Source organism: Microchirus variegatus (genome assembly GCF_963457635.1).
Source record: "Microchirus variegatus genome assembly, chromosome: 9".
Classification (NCBI taxonomy): Eukaryota; Metazoa; Chordata; class Actinopteri; order Pleuronectiformes; family Soleidae; genus Microchirus; species Microchirus variegatus.
In genome coordinates, this window is record NC_139810.1 from 10,946,580 (window position 1) to 10,963,444 (window position 16,865).

General features: G+C 39.7%; 1 protein-coding gene across 1 annotated transcript in view; it reads left to right on the forward strand.

Annotated features, from left to right (window-relative positions):
* prex1 (phosphatidylinositol-3,4,5-trisphosphate-dependent Rac exchange factor 1) overlaps positions 1-16,865 on the forward strand; it is an 80,065-nt gene that overhangs the window by 18,166 nt on the left and 45,034 nt on the right. The window contains exons 2-6 of the mRNA XM_083895187.1: positions 2,127-2,192; positions 2,396-2,518; positions 10,315-10,419; positions 13,319-13,420; positions 13,512-13,673. Of these exons, the coding sequence (XP_083751313.1) occupies positions 2,127-2,192; positions 2,396-2,518; positions 10,315-10,419; positions 13,319-13,420; positions 13,512-13,673 (558 nt within the window). The remainder of the gene's footprint in view (positions 1-2,126; positions 2,193-2,395; positions 2,519-10,314; positions 10,420-13,318; positions 13,421-13,511; positions 13,674-16,865) is intronic.

A 16,865-nucleotide genomic window follows, 5' to 3' on the forward strand; every position in this document is an offset into this window, starting at 1 on the left:
TCATTAGAGGCAAGCAGTTTACTGTACTGTGATCCATGTATCAGGCTTGAGAGCATCCCAGTGTCTTTTCTTTATAAAGGAGCAGTTCACTTAAATTACAAATGTATTTCTTCATTCTCATGTTACAGCAGTCATGTAGATTATTGCAGATCAATCAGAATTTGCTTTACTTAGTAGTAAAAATGAATATTTGATGAAACAAACCTCCTATTTCTCAGATGTTTCTGTTCGTTGTTGTTTTATGGGAAAAGTTTTGAAACTTATGACTATATTTTATTTTCTATCTATCGCTTAGTTAACATACAGTGAACAAATTGGTGCAGTCTTCTAAAGAATTTAAATGGAAAAGTGGTTGTTTCTGTTCCTCAAACTCAGGCTACATGTTCACAGAGAGGGTGACATTGCTGCAATCATTTTTTCAAATGTGAGGGTTGTCTTTTTTTATGCTATGACAAAGCCCCAAAAATAAATCCTGCCTGACAGAGTTAATCTCTATTTTACAGGAGATAAAGGCTTAAATCTCAATACAATAGTTTAAAGATGAAGCAAGAAGCTACAAGAAACAGGCTGTATGTGTTCAAATCATGGTGCTGCTTGTTTCATTATTGTAGATTTGACGTAGCAGGAGTAAATAAAGTAAAGAGGGTAGAATAAAGTCTTAACCTCCATTGTTAATTTATGATTGAATCCACTACTTTTTTTTTATTTTGCAACTCTTTCATCCATGTGCCAAACTGTCAATTTTCAAACTCAAGGCACCTAAACACAGACACAACAGCTGGAGCCTGTCTGATGAGGGAGGCTTCAGGAGAGGCTCTCGTCCTCTATGTGTTTTCTTTTCGTGATGGTATTTGAGTCTGGAGATGAGACAGACAGTCAGTCTGAGGTTGGAAAAGCCATTGGGACAGTGTGATAGACTGCGAAATGGGGAAGGCTGAATGAAAAGAAACTGTTTGCAGATTCACTTCCCTTCTCTTTGCCACTTGACGTTATTTTTTCTGGCTTTTTTTTCCGGATTCATTCTGATTGGCAGGCATGCACGCGCACACACACACACTCGCACACACACCCACACAAATGTTCGTGCAGCTGCATTTACTGCATTGATTTCCATTCATTTGGACAGCCCGAACAAAGCGTTACCTCAAGCCCTAACCATAACCACTTAATGCCAAACCCTAACCTTAATCTAACCAAACCTTTGTTCTCATTAGGAAGAAAAGAGATATTTTGACCACTCTACCCAAATAAAATTCATCTGGAGCCACATAAAACCCCACAAAATGAGGATAATAACACATATAAAAGGTTTTTATACACATATACTATATAAAATAGTGATAGTTTGTTGCATTTATGAAATTTAAGAACCATTCTTGCATTGTTTGTCGCATATTAATTAAATTAAAATGAACACACTTTGAAAGAAATTAAGGAAATATTTGGATTGTTTGTAGTAGGTATGTGGACAGGACTCCAAATGTGTACTAATATTGCATTTTACGTAGACATTGGAGGTGAAGACTTCTGTGGTACCTGAGGGACAGTGAAACGACAGTGACATGTCATGTTGCACCATGAAAGGCAATTTTCTGTGAAGTACGTGAGCATCCATGTGACTCTGTTGCGTTGTGTGTAGTGATGTGACAGAATATCTGTGTTTCCTCAAACCAAGAACAGTACGTATACACACTAATCGGTAGAGGGAACCTGCACTTCCGCTTCCACACACTTAGATTTTTGTGTTTCAGAACCTGTCTTGTTAATCTTATTAAATCAGACACAAGTGTTATGCTTGCTATGCTGCACGATCTGGTAAAAAAAGAAAATCAGTTTTATAAGATTTTTTGGTTGTTGAATTTCTGTATCACTGCACAATTTTATCATTATGCTGTTCGTCAGAGTTCATCTTTGTCAAATAAATGCACTTTCAACTTGGATGCGTCACTATTGATATTGGTATTTTGATTGTTGATGTTTGGTTGAATAGTTGCAGCCCTACTGCTTACAGAATGTTTCAGGCCCCAATATTATCTGTGTTTACAGCAAAGTTCAGTGCTGCTTTAAAAAAATAAAAATAAAATAAAATAAATAAACATCTTATTTGTGTCTTTTTTCCTTTGCAGGCATTTTTGCACCGAATCAGACAAACTGCAGATGACCAGCAGTGTTTGTCACCTGAACATGTCAAGGTATGACTGGCTTTAGACAACTCTTTTTGTACAACCAAAATTCAAAAGTCAAATTATATAACAAAACTAAGTATGTACTGAGATAAAATTCTGTCCATCTGTTTTGTCACTTCCTTCTCTTTTCCTCCTCATCCTTCCACTCTGCCTCTTAATCGCTTCCTTCCTCTGTGTCCCCTCCCTTTACATCATCCCTCTGTTTATAGATTCTGTTTTCAAATATTGAGGACATCCTGGAGTTGCACAAAGAAGTGTTGTCTGCTGTGGAGGCCGGTCTGCAGCCCGAACCTCATCCCCAGCATGCACTGGGACACGTATTCCTCCAGTTTGTAAGTGCATGACACACAAACACACACACACACAGAGCAGCAGAGAGTCACACGCATACTCTGGCACATGGATATACATGTGGAAGCGCATGGTTGACTGCATGAGTTCCCCTTCCATGCAAAGCCCTACACACACAACCTCTTGTGACTCTGTGCGGGTCAGCCGTAACCACAGATGCAGGAGAACCGTGCAAAGCCTGTGGTGAAAATACCCCTTATTCTCTCTTTCTTACATAAACTCCCCACACACACACACACACACACACACACACACACACACACACACACACACACAGGTTCGTGCAGCTATCCCTTTAATCACTCATACCACCAGCACCCCTTTGCTTTACCTCCTTTTCCAAACAGGCCTGCATCCTGTCAGGAAAAGACTCTCTTTCCTCCATCCCTCATCATCATTCTGTGAAAGTGACCATCTCTGCGATCTCCTCTTCTTTTGCTCCTCCATCCCTCCATCCAACTATCCTCTCACCCCCACCCCCACCTCCCCTTCCAGCTCCTCCACTCCCCTCTGTTTGAACTCATTTGGCCCCAGGGAACAAACAAAGAAGGGTCTGTGTCCAGGGAGGAAGAGATGGTGTGTCACTCAGTGAAGGTTTCAATGCTCCTTCTGGTAGCTTAAGCTCTCTCTTTCTCTTTCTTTTTGATAAAGTATCTTTAATAGTTTTATATAATTAAGGCACAAAACAGCTCAGACAAGGTATAGCCTCCAGAATAGTGTTGGAGGAGAGCTTCAAACCCTTAAACACATTTTTGGCCTGTGACAAATGTTTTGTTTCCATCACAAAATCGCATCATCTGCAATATTCTATTCACCTCCAGCTTCTGGTGGTTGTGATTGACTTTCAGTCACATCTGGGCATTGCTGTTGAACTGGCTCATCAAATCGTACCTTCACACTTGCACAGGCGCGTCATGGTCATTCAGTTTGTCAGGCCAAGTGTCAGAGTGGAGAATTGATTTAAGGAGCTTGACATGGTTATTTTTTTCTTCCCATCACTCTGTGACCAGACTGTACAGATGATTGTGTGAAGCTGCAGGTAAAATGACATTAAACACAACCTATTTATGATGTTTAAAATGCATAAGTACTTATATCATAATAAATATAATCATATACTTGAATATAATAATTTTCCTATGCACTGTAAGAAAAGATACACCATATCTACTCAATAAAAATGAGGCAACAGATTACAAGCAATATTATTAATTAAATTTCACAATGTTTGGTATTGAGTAAATTTTAATTAAATTAGACCCTTAATAGTTACCCATTCAATATGAGTAGATCTGAATAGAAAACAATACAGAATTAATTAAAATCTAAACAAACATATTGAGTTGATTTGAAAAAGATAATGTGTAAATTGTACTAATAAAAATGTATTTAATTCTACATATCAATGATATATAATTGATTAATAATCAACTATATTTATCTGTGCATTAATTTGAATGTATTCAATCCAATCAATTAAATATAAAAAAAATATTTCTTAGGAATAACTAGTCTATAGCCCAGAAAATACAGAACTAAACAAATACTCAAATAACATGTTTATTAACAATTAACAGCTGTCCTATTCTGTCCTATTTCAAACCAGAAATTTGAATAGGACAGAATACTGACTCCAAACTTTTTTGTAAAAACAAAAATAAATTACATTTTACACAGTGATGATGTATTTCCATGCTTGCGCACCTCACAAAGCTACTAAATTGGATTAATAATGATCTTAAAGAAAAATTCTCCAGAAGTGCATGTACCAAAACTATTTGTATGGAGTAAAACACATTTAGAACTAACCACAATAGAAATGGCATTGACATTAGTGGGATAAGTGTCCAAATCAGTGCTAATTTACAAACATAGCAGCACTTTCAAATGTGCAAATCGCTAGCTCTGTAGAAGCTGAACATAGCACAACATGTAAACTGCAACTACAGTCTCATTTTCAAGCCAGAAGTTGCTGTGCTGTAGTCTGTAATGCTGCAGAAGATCACCCCTTGTTGTCGCTCTGAATCCAAAGACTTTACACTGCCATCTCATTTGGCTGCACCTAAGGAAAACACAAAGTTTTAGATATGAGAAGTGCTTTTCAGCTTCAAATTTCTGCAGATGATAATCATACCCATGTGAAAACTGAAAGCATTTTATTGAAATGAAATTTCCCCAACACAAATATAAACACCAATGTCAACATAACGTGATTTTAACCTATAATTAATATAATATATTTTCCAGTCTAAAACGTTCATGGACTGAAATTGAAAAATTGAAAATTGAAAAAATCTGTGCCGTGTTAGGCCTCCCCTCCTCCCCCCTGCTAACGTTTAGTGCTGTGGACCGGACATTACCACACTAAAATTAACAGATTTAAGCATGAAAATAAATATAATTGCGGCTCTAAAACGTAACACTGTTGATAAACTTACTTCACGTGTGTTTAGGTAAGTTGCCTTCACATTTGCAAGTTGGAACACAACAGCGAAACAACAGAGAGTACTTACGTTAGCTGCCCGGGAAAACGAGCCCCACACAGGAAGTAAAGCTAACGGAAGTGCATCAAGTGCCGTCCGAAATATAAGATGCTCTTTCAGCGATAACTCCCAATATATCTCTTTATGTTAATGTGTCTAACCTTAACATTAAACCCAATGTACTTATTTACGTCATTTTATAAAAACATACTGAGGATATATCAACACGCAAGTGACGTAGGAAGCAAGATAGCAACCATGATAGCGGAATGCTAAGCCGCATCCTTCAAAATAAGTTTGACTTCAATACATGAATTCTTCCTAAATGTATAATGCAGTGTTCATATTATAGCGCAACAAAATCACACTAGGCCTACTGATGTACATTAACATAAAGCCTTGGCAACAGAAGCCAACTTTATGTTGCTGCTGAGTCTCTTTTTCTGTGATAGCTCATTTTATATTGTAATATAGCCTTCATGCGTTCTTCTTACAAGCCAGGTGATAATAAAATAAGTTTTCTTACCTTTGAGCAATGTCGAAGTAGATGAACGTTCACTGTCTATGCTCCTCAAATGTCTTGTGGCTAAATGATAGCCTGCTGCATTCAAAAAATGCACACTTTGACAGGAAGTGCTTCTCAATTAAAATTTGCCTGATTACATTAATTTGAATTCACTCAATATTCAGTTTTTTTGGGATTAAGCAAACACAATGCTTATATTTTATTTAACTACAATGGGTGGATTTTATTCCAAATATTTTTATTTGAAATGTAATTAAATATTTGCTTCAAAACCAAAAACACAATTATATTGAATATATTTTACCTGATACATTAATTCAAATCTACATCACCACAGAATCGTTTCTTACAGTGTGTCTTAGGGTTATGACTGGGTGATATGGCAAAAAATTAGTTCACAAAACATTTAAAGGGACACTGTGTTGTATTTATGGGTTTATATTACCCAAAATCCACTTTTTTATACATATTATGTGCTCCTGCATTGTCTAGTCACTGTATAATATTTTTTGTTTCATTTTCGTAGTGTTTCAAAAAGTAATGTAAAATAACATGGACGTGGCCGCGGTTGCATAGCCACTGTTAGCAGCGAGACGCCATGTTTCTACTGGAGCCTGTAAGGACAAACGCGAGAGAACAAATCAAGCGTCTCTTTACTTGTAGCGGAAGTCCCGCCTCCTCTCTCTCCGCTTCGTCTGCTACGGCCGCGGTAGCTCGCCCTCTCCCTCTCCTCACGAACCTCATCTGCTGACACGGAGAAAGACGACGAGGACGACATTTGACCGGCTGAGGATACCGTAGCGCTCAGGGAAGGGAGGGGGTGAGCAGAGGAGCAGTTCTTTGTTGTAAATTTCAGCCTCTCCTCTAGATGGCACTATAAACTACTTACTTCACCTTTAAAATCAAATATCTGTTGTGTCTCAAAGTGTGTTGGCATAGTGCATGATCACGAGTCCCATAAAATAGACCAAAACAATTATTATCTCCCTATAACATATGAACTGCATAGCTAAAGTCTGATGCAGTTTATTTCTCTGTGACATTGACCACATTGCTTCCCAAAATAATAGAATTTGTTGCGAGTTCTTGAATGAATTAAACAAACAAGAACGTAATGTGTTCATATAACGTGACATTAAGCAGATCCAGTCTAGCTCTTTGTTTACCCGTGCTTCCAGTACAGATAGCTGGCTTCAGCCTTATATTTACTAAAGAGATGTTTGAGTGATGATGACCCATCAGCAGCTGGTGTAGCAGTCAAAATGTTAAACTATTGCGTCTTTTGAAGCAATCCAAACATATACACAATTGTATTTGTTTTTCATTTTCCTACTTTGCGTTTGGTGTCCATGTCATGTCACCACGTTTGTGTGTCTTTGTGTTGAGATATTGAGCCCCCCCTCCCACACACACACGCACGCACACACGCACGCACACACACACACACACACACACACACACACACCACCTTTGTTACTGCAGATCCATTACACTTCCCTCTCCTTTCCCTCTCCTTTCCCTGACCTTTGTCTCCTTCAACACTGGCAACTCTCATTCAGTTGGTTGGATGTATCTGGCACCCTCCAGCCACAGCCCTTGACCTCGCACAGAGGTCAAAACCATGACTGGGATTTGATTAACCTCCGGCATTATTCCACTAGACTGTCTGCCACTCACAGTTAGGGAAGAAAAATGGGAAGATTCATTGCTATTCAAAGTCAGATCTTGCCAAGATGGCCCAAGAGGCGGCAAGTGTGAAAAAATAAAGTGCACCAGCCTTTTTTATTATAATATTTATTTAAATGTCCACTGGTTGGGCTGATATTAAGGGACAAGTGACTGTGTTTTGTTCAAGTAGTAAGTATTTATTTAACTTAAGTCATTTGCACATTATTAGTCTTTATAGAAAAGAAAAATCTTTGTATGGGCCATATAAAAAACCACTTCGCTTGAACTCTAGTTTATTTGCCTTGATTGACATTGGAATACTTTGTGAGCATTATACATATGCTTCTTGTCTGTATTGCGAACATAGAGCTTTTTTCTAGTTTAACCAAACAATCATCATTTTACTAAGCTAAGGCAAACTTTGAGAAAGCATCGTTTTCCTCAAGCAAACACAAGGATGTGCCTAAGATTATTCCAACTTGGCAAAAGGTGAAAAAGTGACTCGTGCTCGAGGAGAAATCAGAGACATCAATATTTGCTCTGCTTCTCAGAGTGTATACGCGTGCACTGTGTGAGGAGCAACAGTCATGTCATTATGCACTTTTCTGAACTACACCCATTATGCGTTGACTCTCTCTCTCTGTGTTTGATACTACCCTCTCATCAAGCCTCCAGAATAACATTCCAATGACGAGGAATTCAAATAAAGACTTGTGTTTATCAAAAGGACAACCCACGTCTTTGAGTTATTCTGGGTACAACTGATGTCTTTTAGTCTCTAGGAATAGTCTTAATCTTTAAAAATTGACCGTGTGGTAATTCAAGGTTCATATTTTGGTCCCACTTCTGAGCCACTTAAATGCTCCACCTGAATTGACAGTGTGCTGTTCAGTTGTAAAAAGAATCGTGTGAGCTGAAGGGTTTGATAGTTGTTATCGAGCGATGAAATGGTTATTTCACTTTAAGCTGCTGAAATGCACCATATGCAGGAGCATGCAAATTTAAAGAGATACTCAGCAGCTACATGTCCTCTATATGATCCCTACTGCTACTGTGTTAAATGTCATTATTTCTTTAACGCTCACACCACTCGCTACAACGGTTAAGTTTTACGAACAAGAGAAATCACAAGTTGTCTGTGATTCTGTGATTATTTGGTCACAAGTCATCGTGTTTACTTCTGGATTTCACAGAAATCTATGGGTGTAGTCATAGCTACAGTAGACTAGGAGTGTTGCCTAGTTCCTTCATTTGACAGAGCTGATGAGGGATGTTATTTACCCCCTGATTTAACCATTTAGAATTTTCTATTCATAACATAAATGCTTTAAAGCATGCTAGATTTGCTTTAAATGCTCTTTTTTAAACGTGTTTCGCACAAGAAGAATACCATGTTTGCATTATAAGGTTTGCAATGCACATGTTTTGTAATTGATCAGCCAACTCAGTTTTGGACCCACAATTAATATTTATTATCACACTACACTGTATTTGTTGATGAGTCGGAACAAATGATAAACAGGAATGTTTAGCAGTCTGTAAGAAAGGGATTGTACATTTGTATTAATTATAGTATAGAGGATTTTAAATTGAGCAGAGACATCCAGAAACACCAGGATAACTCTGTATAGTATGGGCCTCACGAGGCTGTCTCAAATACTGTATTATTTTCTTTATTTGTACATATAATTAAGTAGACTTAAGTGAAACATGTACACTTACTATTCCCCGTTGTGCTCCCCTCCTTTATCTGTGTAGTGCACTAACTCAGTTTGACAGTGTCTGGGGTTACTCACCATATGCCGGCCCAGCTGTTGCTCCCAGTGGTGCTTTGGACTAGAATCCGCTGCCAATCGTGGCTTTGGGTGTGTTTGTGTTCCTGTCGGTCTGTGTGGTTAAGACAATGTGGCCTCCATTTACACTGTACTGCTCGCTTGTGTTTCACGTCGACATATATAAGATTATCAGCTCCTTGTGGTCAGCAGAATGGGACCGATCAGAGACACTGAGTTTCTATAAAAAGACCTGTATAAGCTTAGTTTGGCTTCTTCAGTCACCACTGCTTGGTTGCCATGTAAAACAGTCACACACAGACACAAACTTATTTTTATATCTCAGTGAAGACACGTCATTGACATAATGCAATCCCTCGGCCCTTGCTCTAACACATCACAACTAAAAGCTGCAATCACCCTAACCTAAACCCAGTTCTAACCCCAACACCAGGTCTGAGAAAGCCTTTTAAATTGGTGGGGTCCAGACAAACTGTCCCAACAAAGATGCAAGCACCCACACACACACATCCTTCTGTATTGTATGTGTAGTGTGTAGTGCGTGGTAACATGTATTTTGGTTGAAAGTTGCTGTCAGACGTTACAACTGAACATTGATTACTCCTTTTGTAGTTTTAAGGTAAATCCAGTTTCAAATGCAAGGCCTTTGGGGCAGCAGCATTTTCAGTTGAATGTGGTGTCCAAGCACCTGCAGTTTTGGATTTCACTCACCTGCCTGTTTCAGATGACAGTTTCAGTTTCTGGTCCCCAGGCTTAGCCCCACTCTGCACATGGTTTCACATCCCATATTAGTGCATTAAAGGCCATACATATAGAACACGCTTCAATGTGCTGCAGGGTGTACATTCAAGTGCAGCTGTGATATTGTGTTTACATTGTCGTCTACAGTATTCTGCATGAATAATGCATATGAAGCTGCAATTTATTTATCGCCTCAGGTGTTGGGTTACATGTTGTAAAGACGGCTAAATGGCAGCTTGACAAAGGCTTGTGCATTAGTTGTCGTGTTGTTAAGCAGGGTTGGTGCAGTATGATGCTTTCACCCAGATAAAAGTGCTCCGACTTGAAAAGAGAAGTGTGAAAAAGTATGTTGAAAAAAACACAACTTTGAAAATAAAGTTAAGTTGTATGGAATTGTCTTAACTTTTCTTCAGTGTAAGAGGTTGTGTTAACTAATGCTTCTAATTCTAATTCAAACTGTAGAGTTGCCAATACCCTTCCCTTTCTTTGCTATAGTACAAAGGAATCTCATTACACTGCAGTAATTGAAGTCTTCTTTTTTTCCCCTTTTCTCTTCTGTTTTGCAGAGGCAGAGTTTCTCGGTGTACGGCGAGTACTGCAGTAACCATGAGAAGGCTTTGCGTCTTCTCATGGAGTTAAACAAGATCCCCAACATCAGGACGTACCTGCTGGTAAGAAGCCACAGCTTTCCTCCTCTGCCGTGCTTCCCTCCCCTTTCCTTTGCACTCCATCACTCAGGTATTTTTGTTTAGAATTTTGACGAGCTTCCTTCCTCTTCTCACTATGACTCGAACTTCTCCATTCTTAATGTTTGATAAAACCATCCTGTTCTCATTATTTTGTGTCACATGAGTCTTCTTGAGTTGTGGTTGGACTAATGCCTGTCCACATAAGCCTCTCACCTCCCTTTGCTCCTGTTATTCTTCCACCCTTGTTCCCCCTTTGTCCAACATGTCTTTCCTCCTGTGAGACTCCCGGGTATTTATTTTTCTGTTGTTTATCCCTGCTGTAAGCCTTTCCTTCCATCATTACACCTGTATTTCCATGTTACCACTCGGATAAAGGGCAGGAACTGTAACAAGGTCACCCGGATTCTTCCTGTCCGGATAGGATGTAACCGTCATCAAGGTCACTTTTGTGTCACACTTGTAGTCTTTCTGCAACCAGCTGCTTCCGTGTTTTGACACCCAAAGCTTTGGGCCATGGACAATGAAATTATAATGGTGAAGGGGCCTTTGAACAGGGTCCTAACAATGAAATAATCGGCAGATCCTGGGCCAGCCAGCTGTGGAGTGTTGGCAGCCTACTTGGGACTGGCCATGAGATCTGAGGCGGTGCGGTTGTCGCTGCCGGATGGTTTGCTTCCACGGCTTTATTCGGACCCGCACGGCTGGAAACAGTGGGCCCAGTGTTGCTGTGTGCTTTGACTTTTTGCTTCTCCTGGCCCAGCCATGCAGCACCTAATTGGTCCGGTCTTATGCCATATTAATGATTCCAGAACAAAATCACGACGCAACATCTGGTTACGTATTAAAGCTCTTACCAAAACCAGATATTGGACAAACGCTTGTGTTTTGTGTAGCCAAGATTGACTCTAAAAGCATGATCTATTTATGATTTGTTGAAAAGGTAAATATTTAAGATATTTTCTTTTAAGAAATCAGAACAAATACTGTTGAATAAAGTTAGGTTTTTCAATTATTAGAGTGGCAACTACTGAAATTCACTGTCACTGTAATTAATGCCAATGTATTATAACTGTCTTAAACTGAGCTGTGTTTAAATCCAGTGACATTTTTGTTCCTTGATTAAACACTTAATTGAATCACATGATGATGGGAGCCTCTGGAAATTCATGTAGAAACGAAGTGTTAATTCCCTTTGAACGTAAAAGCAAAAACGAGGTCAGCATATAGAGCAGGGGGAATTCTGTCTGCAGGCGAATTACAAATAAGCACAAGATAATAGAGAGAGAGGAAGCTTTGGAAAATGCAGGCAGAGCTTGGGGTGTGTGGGAGAAAAGGAAGGAGCATTTCTGTGAAATTTTAAAGTAAATTTTTTTGCCTTTATCACGTCCAAAAATGCCCAACACTACCACCCCACCGTCGTCTCTATTTCTGTGTAAAGTTGAAAGGAATTGCCATATGATGGTAATGTTCTCTGCTGATCTCCTGCTTTGTTTCCCACTGGAGAACACTCGAGTGTTTTATCTGCATGGCTGCTTTTGATCTTTCATCCCATTCAGTGAGCTCATAACACACTGACAGCCTGCATTCCTGCAAAATTCAAGGCGTGGAGAAACCAAGACTGTAACTGTAACACCCCACTTCTGAAGAATCCCCCCTCCCCTTCAGCTGGTGCTAGTGGGTTGCTTCTGCTCTCCTCTGGGAAACAAGCAGGATTTTCTCAGTAATCCCATTAAATACAATGATATTTAGGAGGTTTGTTTCAGCAGCACACTAGAAGAAATACAGCATAGTATGGTATATTACAGTATTATATTATTTTGTTATGTAAGAGTGATGATGGTGGATAGTTTACTTTGTAGAATCTATGCATTCATGAATTAAATTACTAAAATATAAACATGACATCACAAGCAGCATTGTACATACAAAATATAGTTGTATTAAACAGAGCAGAAATTCATTCACTCTGTCTACCGCTTTATCCTCAACATGATGTAGATAAATCAAGAAATAAATCAATGGTAAAAAAAAAGTGGTAGCAGATCTATATAGAGACTAAATAAAGAAATCAGTGCTCCATAGGTACAGATCAATCTGCATACAGGTTTATAAACGTTACACTTAAAGTGGAAAATGTAAAGCACCACAAGCCTCGCTTCCACAACAGTGTCCGATCATTGTTCCACACCTGGACCTGTGCAGTGGACTGTGACTGAATGGAGATGACAACAATGCTCAATTAGAGGCTGTTTGTGACTGAAAAAATAGTCAAGAGACAGATGATGACGAAAACCACTGAGAATGCAGTCTGTATCTGAAATGTTTTTAAAGGTTTGATGTGGAAAGGTGTTTATGTACACTGAAAACCATGGATCCGGTGAAGAATTCTTTTATTCTTTGCCATAACTCAACACAGCATGACAAACATTTGCCTTGTGTGGAAATCCATGTGCTAACAGCAAGTATGATCTCCCAGACTCTTTGTTTTGTTTCTCAGTTTTCAACATTTTCATTTGGCATTTCAATCCTACAGCGTTAGTGATGTTAGGGATGTAAGTAAATATCGAATGAACTGTTTCGATACACAAATACAGTTAAGAGTGGTTTTCTGGTTTTGTGTTGTATTTAAGCCTCTGGCTGCAGACCTTCGGGTGACTTTTTCTACCTCCTTCCACTCCTCTCGCTAGACAGAGAAAATTGTCAATTGTTAAGGCTCATCGCATTGTTATTTTTACTATGAGGGCTTTTCTTCTTATGTTTTTGTTTTGTCATCCATGTGTGAAGCTTTGCAAAGCTACCAATCAAATGTTAATCTTGCATTTTCAGGCAGTGTCTTATTTGAAACTACTGAATAATTACGGCTTGTGTGTCCCTTCTTCAGCACTGCATGTTACTAGGTGGAAAGAAAAGCACAGATATCCCCCTGGAGGGATACCTTCTCACTCCCATTCAGAGGATCTGCAAGTACCCTCTGCTGTTAAAGGTAGCCTTACGTCAGCCAGCTTCACTGTATTTAGAAAAGTAAGATCCCACGTTGTTGCCTAACATCAGGAACATGTTTTCCCCCAACACAGGAACTGCTGAAGAGGACCCCCAAAAAACATGCAGACTATCCAGCTGTGGAAGAGGCTCTGCAGGCCATGAAGGCAGTGTGCTCCAACATCAATGAGACCAAGAGGCAGATGGAGAAACTGGAGGCTCTGGAACAACTGCAGTCCCACATTGAGGGCTGGGAGGTGAGAGCAGGGACGAGGTGTTACTCGTCACTAAGAGACAAGGATTAATGCCATGACATTTAAAGCATAAGAAAATAGGAAAATAACAACAGACGGACAACTATGTTGATGAATGGCATTTAATTTAAGTGCCCCGAAATGCAAAACCAGCACCCTTAAAATATTCCCTAAATGGTTCTGCTTACTGCAGAAAAGGAAGGCCTATAATATAGCCCTGACTTAAACAGTCAGACTTATTTTAGACACAACCATAGTCTCCATCTCTATTATAGGAGTTAAACACGACTACAGCCAATTCACTGCTTTGAGCGCAGGGGCCATGGCTGGGGCTTGGGAGCCAAGCGAAGGGTCCAGTGAATTTTTCACGCCTCCCTCACCCACCACAACAGAGGCCTTGTCTTAGTGGGCACCAAAGGGACAATCCACCCACACAGGGTGCCAAGGGGGATGCCAGCGGGCATGCGGCCCAATCAGAGGAGACTTAGGAAACAGAGTCCTCCGCTCACATGCACTGGGTGGGTTTCATGTGGGGATCTCAGGAAGATGGACCCAAAAACTGGCCCCCTGGGGATCATCCCACTATCTACTTAAAAAAAACAAACAGACCTCCTGTTGTCCCTCAGAAAAAACATCACCACCGGACCCGAATAATTATCCACCAGAAGAACAAAGTTCATTAAACTTCAGTATATTGACTGTAAGTTTGTAAACTGTACAGTTTGTTCTAAAGCAACCGTGACACCCATTGTGTTATGGAAAACCCAAAAGCATGCCAAGTGCTGAAGCGATTGGCCAATCATTCAATTGGGAAAGATATTTCTAAGCAGGATTGTGTTTAAACCTGTTGGCTAGAACCTTTCTGTGTGCTTGTTTTCCTTGTGTATTTGACTAAATGGTGATCTGTAGGTGTGAATGGTTGTTTGTCTGTATATGTAAGCCATGTGGTAATAGACTGGAAATATTGTCTGCTGCGATTATCCCCCTCCATACAGTCTCAAAGGAAGGAGAAGGAGTATTATTGTGGATGGATGGATAGATAGATAATAATGAATAATTGAAATAATAGTTTGATGCCGCTCTAATTGCCAGTAGGACTGTTTGGTGTTTTCAGATTGGTAAAAGGTTTAATGTTTTGTGTTGCATATCTTTTATCCTATGTAAGGTTATGCTTCCACAAATGGAGAAAGATTGTCATACACCTGGACCTGTAAAGCAGTTAATGTTGAGCTGTTGGTTGGATGGCTAAACATGAGTTATCATGAAACTGATATAAGCCACTAAACAGATCAGTCAACACTGTTTACTACCTAAAGAAAATGACAAATATGTGAGTCATTTAGACCTCAGACGGTGTGTAATTCCTGCAGTCAGAGACAGACGTTTGTCTCTTCTGTCTCTCAGAACGACTCGGCAGAGGCTTGAAAAGTCACTTCACCTCGACCTTGCCCCCCCGTAGAGCCTTCAACCTAACAGCGTTAGTCTCGCTCTTCTTTTCCCCTCATCAGCCACTCTACAGACTAATCATCTCCAGTCCTAATGGCAGAGACTGCCAGTAGTGCTGAAGCAAGGCCAGATGCATTACAGCTGCTCATATGCGTTGCATATACACACACACGCAGACACACACACACACACTGCTACCATGTATTGCAGTTTGCTCTGTCACGCAAACATTTGAAATGCAGGGAAAACATCCACATGTCTGCAGACATGCACGCCAGGCATGTGTGGACATAATGTGGACACAAGTTTCCTCTCTGAACAGTCTCACCCTCCTCAGCTTTGTGCAGTTTACATGAGGTTGAATTGATCATCTGGAACACGATCTCCTCCTAACACCCAGTCCTTATCTACTGTAGGGGTCCATGGGTCTCTGGTGGACTCATGTACATCAGACAGTGGATTTCCATGGCATTTGAAAAAACTAATAATCGTGTTAGTCTGACTAAAACAGGACTTATAAAATACTAATTTCTCAAAGTTGGAAGAACACCTTACCAGATAATGCGACTGGGGATCGAGCTACTACTGCACCTATTATGTTCAGCTGGAGTCAGACTCAAGGTGCTCCGCTCCCGCAGCACAGTTCTCACCTCACAGCTATTACCTGGAAATAATAGAAGAAGCCAATATACAGAAGAATACGACAACAGCGATGGAAAAAAATTGAGAAATGCTAACAAGCCGAAAGGGGGTGTTTCATCCCACAGGGGGACACACACACTTTAATCAAATCAATTCTCCACTCATGCTTGTATACTGGGGCAAACTACAACTGTAGCTCTATTTCATTGTCCATGGAGATGTACTAAAAGACAAGAGTGAAGGCCCATATCTGATGTATGTGTGTGTGCCTGTTTGGGATGTGGTGGGCACTCCATGCACCAAAGGGGGGAGTTTGCCCTAAGCCCACACATGGGTGTGTTTAGTTCCACATGATTTGGAGTGGAATGATCCGTTTAACAGTGAATAATGACGTGTCTTTTCACTTCATTATTTGCATTTTTTGTTCTTAAGTTCATGTGACCTTGCATGTACTCTTTGCTCGTGCTTTAAATGAAATTGTTTAATTAGTCATTTTAGAAAGTCATTTAGACACATAGTCAGTAACATGTGAGTACATGGTTACTCATGCGCATGTCTGAATCTGTGAAAGCAGTTTGTTCCCCAGTTGGAAATGTGAAAACTCTGAAAATGATTTTCTAATAATAAGGTTGCCATATTAATATTATTTAGTTGGTTCAGAATTTCAGCTACCTCAGCTACAAAGGTTAATTAGACACTCCATGCTGTTGTCAGTAGGTGCGATTAACAGTTCCAGATTAATGTTAACGGCATCATTAATGAAGACTGAAGCGTGTACAGGTCACTGAAATGTTGTGAATTATCAACAAGTTTAAGAAACTGCTCAAATGTGTCAAAGCTCTCACGGTCCATTATATTGACAATGAAAGTAAAAAGTCTATGTGTAAAAGCAACAGTCTGCAACTGTTTTAGCCTTGACATCATGAAAATCATTTTATTGCTCACTGATTTGTGACAGAGAGACTGGAATCTCTTTCTTTCCCATTCTACGCCCACACCTCTGTTTGTGCATTATGTACGTTTAGTAAGTGGGTAGGAAAAGTAAAAGGTGTTTTGTTACTGTGACAACATTTATTCAAATATTTTGAAATATTTGAGACTGTAAAC